Source organism: Triticum aestivum, chromosome 1A (genome assembly GCF_018294505.1).
Source record: "Triticum aestivum cultivar Chinese Spring chromosome 1A, IWGSC CS RefSeq v2.1, whole genome shotgun sequence".
In the NCBI taxonomy this organism is placed as follows: Eukaryota; Viridiplantae; Streptophyta; class Magnoliopsida; order Poales; family Poaceae; genus Triticum; species Triticum aestivum.
In genome coordinates, this window is record NC_057794.1 from 575,756,930 (window position 1) to 575,761,956 (window position 5,027).

The 5,027-nt window shown below is 51.9% G+C and overlaps 1 protein-coding gene across 1 annotated transcript; it reads right to left on the reverse strand.

Moving 5' to 3' along the window:
- Positions 1 to 2,088: 2,088 nt before the first annotated feature.
- On the reverse strand, positions 2,089 to 4,663 carry LOC123182051 (protein phosphatase 2C 51). The gene is made up of 3 exons (XM_044594507.1): positions 3,859 to 4,663; positions 3,138 to 3,243; positions 2,089 to 2,662 (listed from the first exon to the last, which is right to left on the reverse strand). Exons 1-3 carry the CDS (start codon positions 4,558 to 4,560, stop codon positions 2,322 to 2,324), a joined length of 1,149 nt encoding a protein of 382 aa, XP_044450442.1. The 5' UTR covers positions 4,561 to 4,663; the 3' UTR covers positions 2,089 to 2,321.
- Between the last annotated feature and the right edge of the window lie 364 nt (positions 4,664 to 5,027).

Consider the following 5,027-nt stretch of genomic DNA (forward strand, 5'->3'; position numbering starts at 1 on the left):
AAGCAATGCAACCAAAAACTCTCAACTGTGAATAATCAGCAGGTGAACCAGACCATACCTCAATTGGAGTTTTCTTATTAAGAGCAATAGATGGTGAACGGTTAATGAGATAACAAGCAATGGAAGCGGACTCAGCCCAAAAATACCTATGCAAACCTGCATTGGACAACATGCAATGGGCTCTGAAATTAATGGTCCTGTTCATACGCTCAGCAACACCGTTTTGTTGAGGAGTATAAGGAACGGTGTAATGTCTGACAATGCCTTCAGACTTGCAATAATTCTTAAATTGCTTAGAACAGAATTTCATACCATTATCAGTGCGAAGTATTTTTATCTTCTTTTCAGTCTGCCTTTCAATCATAATCTTCCACTCCTTAAATGTTGAGAATGCTTCATATTTATGCTTCAAGAAATAAGGCCAAACTTTTCTCGAATAATCATCAATAATAGTCAGCATGTAACTAGCACCACCTAGTGACTTTCTGCGAGATGGTCTCCATAAATCAGAATGAACATAATCAAGAATACCTTCGGTTGTATGAGTCGAAGTGTTGAACTTCACCCTATACAATGCTCACAAAATTTCAATTTACCAGGTTCATATCCATCAAGAAGACCTCTCTTATTTAACTCTGCTAAACCAAGTTCACTCATATGTCCAAGACGCATATGCCAAAGGTTAGCAGCATCACAATCAGAATTCTTTGAAATAACTGGAGTAGCGTTACCTGAAACAGTAGAACCTCGAAGGTAATAAAGACCATTGGTTGAACTTAAGTCATCTTTCATCACAACAAGGGAGCCTTTGGAGCCTAACTCTGTCACGTGCAAGATTCCAACTGGTGGAACAATAGGCTGATTTGGAGTGGGAGTGACATGATCATCATCAACGACGGGTTCATCATGTGCATCAACATTTTCATTACCGGATGTATCACCTGAATCAATAACAGTCATGGACCTTTTTCTCTTTGTTGGCATCAGTAACCCTTGATGATGGTCAAATTGGAAAATTCTGACATATTCCATGGCTCGAGAGGCGCAGACCAAAGGACATAGCCTCGACCATCGTCGTTGTCTCAAAGGCCACCGATGGTAATGTTAAGAAGGCTCTCCCGGAGGATGTTTGGATAAGCAACATAAACACCTTTACTAATATTAGCGTAGCTCAATTGCAAGAATTCGTCAACCTTTCGACGATGCTTCAGGATGTGAACCTAAATGAAGATGTTGGCTCTATCTAATGGAAGCTTACTTCTAGTGATGACTACTCGACTTCATTGTCTTAGCATGCACAATTTGAGGCACTACTTATTTTGTCACGAGGCCAGTTATTTGAAAGAACAAGGCCAGTTATAGGATCTATGATCCGGGATGTCGTTAAATCTCACAAGTCGGAGCATTCACACTTGGGCAAAACTACAACTCTGCCTTTGAAGGGTTGTTTTTCATTGACTCACCCCTTTAGCCGACGGAGCAAAGTTATGACATCTTTAGTCATGCTAGTCTGTTGGGAGATTTGAAAGAAAAAGAAGTGCAGGTATTTTGGAATCACTCTACAGTGCCACCTATGCTTGTTGCTAAGATTAAAGAAGCAGCCGGATATTGGTCCACCGACGAGGCCCAAGCACTTGAGTTACATTATATGCCGTTACAGTAGGATCTTGCTGTTTCCACCGCCTTTGGGCGTTGTTATGTTCATGTCTAAACTCTTTCTTAATCATGAGAAGTGACAAAGCTTTTGCCCTCGTTTAAAAAAAATAAAATACAATGAGTTGCACAACATATCCTGCATGTACTTGTCATCGGCGTTGTTATGTTCATTTCTAAACTCCATTATTATTAAATAATGATAAGTGACAAAGCTTTTGCCCTTTTTTCAAAAAATAAAAATAAAGTTGCACAACATATCTTACACTTGTCATCGTCGCTGTGATCTTCGATCTTAGTTTTAGCTCTGTGTAGGCGGCGGCCGAAGATCTTTTCCCGGCCTGGCAGGCCCGAGTAAATGTCGCTGAATCAACAGGTTCAGTTTTGAATTTTTGAACTGAAAACCAGGGCCAGTCGCTGCCTCTCCTCTCAACGTGAGAACGTCCCTGCTGCTCACTGCCTGAGCAGCGACTACAGCTTGTATAAAATTAGCGAAAAACGTTGGACAATTTTCTTTCACACCCGCTCATCGATCGCCGGAGTTGAGGTCCCGACGGTGATCGGCCGGAGATCTTTTCCCAGCCCGAATAAATGTCGCCGTAATGTACAGACTACTTACCAGCTAGTGCACGCGCGCGTGCCTACAACAGCTAAATTAACTTAAGCTCCTACAACTGCACCTCGCCTCCGATGGCTCGACGCCCTACCCTGCTCTTGAGCCGCTTCAGCTCAACCACGACGACGCTGATGTTGTCCTTGCTGCCGCGGGTGATGGCGAGCTCGGCGAGCAGCGCGGCGGCGTCGGCGGCGCTGCGCCCGGCCACAGACTCCGGGAACACGGCGGCGGCACGGCCGGTGAGACAGCTCCGCGCCACCCGGCACGCCTCGTCGTTGGACACCACGTCCCACAGCCCGTCACTGGCCAGCACCAGGAACTCGTCCTTGCCCGTCCTCTCCACCGCCGTCACCTCCGGCTCCGCGCTCACGTACGGCTTCAGGTAGTAGTCCCCTGCAAGCAAGGAATCCAGATCAGCATGTCACTAGAGGTGAATTGAACAGTCAAATGTAAACAGAAACAATGCAAGATATGGCTCTGGCAGCTCAACAATACAGGGATGTTCCTATAATAGTGCAATCGGACTCCTCGGATGCATCGAGGTCCCTAACCGGTGTTTACCTGTCCCGGTCGGCATATGGACATTTGGTAGCTGATGAGATCAAGCATCTTATGGTACTTCGTGAGTTTATTCCACGAAAAATTAAGCGTGAGCAAAATAGGGTAGCAGATCGGTTGGCTTTGTATAGTTGTATTGAGAGTGCGACTGCTGTATGGCTAGATCGTGGACCACCGTGCATAGAAAAACTTTTGCCTCTCGATTGTAACCCTATTCTTATGGAATAAAACTCTTTACCCTCGGAAAAAAAACAATGCAAGATTCTAGTGCTTGAGATGATATATATCAGAGTGGAAATGGAGGAAGTACCAATGGATCTGGAGGTGGATAGGACCCCTAGGACACGGGACCCGTTCCAGTTGATCACCCTGCCGCCAGCCGCTTCCACCCTCTGCAACTCGTCCGGTCGATCTGGCTGCCATGGTAGAGTAAACTCCCATTAGAACATGATAGTAGATCCTTCGTTCAACATTGGAGTTCGTTAGATCACGAAACAAAACAAAAAGCACCGGAGCGATGCTGGTTAATTTGCTGGGTTCTGAGCTCAGAGCCAAAGTGACACTGTACATTGCTGCACTTCCTTGCAAAAGAAAATACTGTAGAATTTTGTTACATTTAGCAAAAAGTTCCCGTGCAAAAACATTTTCTTTACCAAGAAGAATAAAGTTGCATCTATAGCACAATAAAGAACAACAAAGTTGCATCTTTAGCAATTAGCACTAGTCAGTCACAAAATAATGTTTGCACCCCCAAAGTGAAGCAGGTAGTTCATTTCTGAACACAAGTTCCACTGAACGACACGATCCAGAATTCCAGATGCTTGCCAACAGGACTTGTCGATGGTGGTGGTTCACCAAGATACCAGATCTGAGTACAAATAGTAAGATCATGTGGAGTGTAGCATTTGAACACACGAGGGACACATGGCCACTGATACTATTATTCTGCATTGGGTAGCGAAACTAGTTTGCGTCCGAGGTAGGAGTCCTAGTAAAGAGATTCCGTACGTGTGGACGTGTGGTGTATGTACCTTGTGGTCAGTGGAGAGCGGCACGGCCACGCCACCGCGGGACAGCACGGCGCGCGAGTCGCCGCAGTTGGCGACGACGATGCGACGGCGCCCCACCACGGCCACCACGGCGGTCGACCCCACGGTGCGGGAGCGCGACTCCTCGTCGTCGTCGGCGCCCGCGCCGGCCACGACCTCGCCGTCCACCCTCGCGAAGCTGGCCTCCAGGGCCTCCTTCCAGCCGCGCGCGCCGGGGCGGCACCGCAGCCGCTCCACCTCCTCCGCCAGCACCACGTGCATCCGCTCCCGGCACGCCTCCGCCACCCGCGCCCCGCCGTGGCCGTCGTACACCGCGAAGAAGTCCTCCTCCCCGCCGCTGCCCTCGTCGCCTCCCCCGCACGCGTCCGGCGAGGAGGCCAGGAAGGTGCGCTCGACGGCCACGGCGTCCTCCATCTCCCGGCGCCGGCCGATCACGGACACCGCGCCGTGCGACAGGCACGCGGGCAGCCAGATCCCGCGGCCCACGTCCGCGGAGGACTCGGACTCGGACCCGTCCGTGGCCTTCTTCGCCGGCTCGTCCTCGCCCGACGCCACCTTCCGCCCGTGCGGCCGGAGCTCGAGCCGGCGGCGACGGCGCGCGGCCGTCGCCCCGTCGGCGTCCCCGGCCGCCACGGCGACCTTCCGCGACAGCCCCTCGTCACCGGCGCCCACCGCCTGCCTCATAGCAGCATGCCCCTGCCCCTGCCTCGCTCGACCGACTGGACCGGAGATGAATAGCCTAGGCGGCCACGGAGGAGGTCGGGGCGGCTTTAATACGGCGAGAGGCGATGCTCGGGCGCGCCGGTGGATGAGGAACGGACGGGCGGATGCGCGACAGCGCCGCGCGGGTCGTACCGGGACGTGGACGGGGGAGATCGTCGGTGGCGCGTGGCGTGGAGCCCTGGATGCGCTGCTTCAGATACCGGGGACCGAGGGGGACGCCCCTGCGCCCGGTGCATGCACCCGACGGCCACGGCATGGTCGCTTCCGAGACGGGGGCGTTGGAGGGGAGGGTGCAGGGCGGGTGCAGCGGGGTGTTTGGACCGTTCGGTAGACGTGGGGCCCGGGGGGCGTGGGGCAGGGGGGTTACGTGGAGGGGGCGAGGGGACGGGTGGGGCCTGGCCTGCGGTGCCGTGCGATTTGACTGCTCC

Coding starts and splice junctions, on each gene's coding strand:
- LOC123182051 (XM_044594507.1), bottom strand. CDS start 4,560: ATGAGGCAGGCGGTGGGCGCCGGTGACGAGGGGCTGTCGCGGAAGGTC. Junction 3,244..3,858: donor CGCTCTCCACTGACCACAAG/GTACATACACCA, acceptor CTACCATGGCAG/CCAGATCGACCGGACGAGTT. Junction 2,663..3,137: donor ATCCACCTCCAGATCCATTG/GTACTTCCTCCA, acceptor CCTTGCTTGCAG/GGGACTACTACCTGAAGCCG.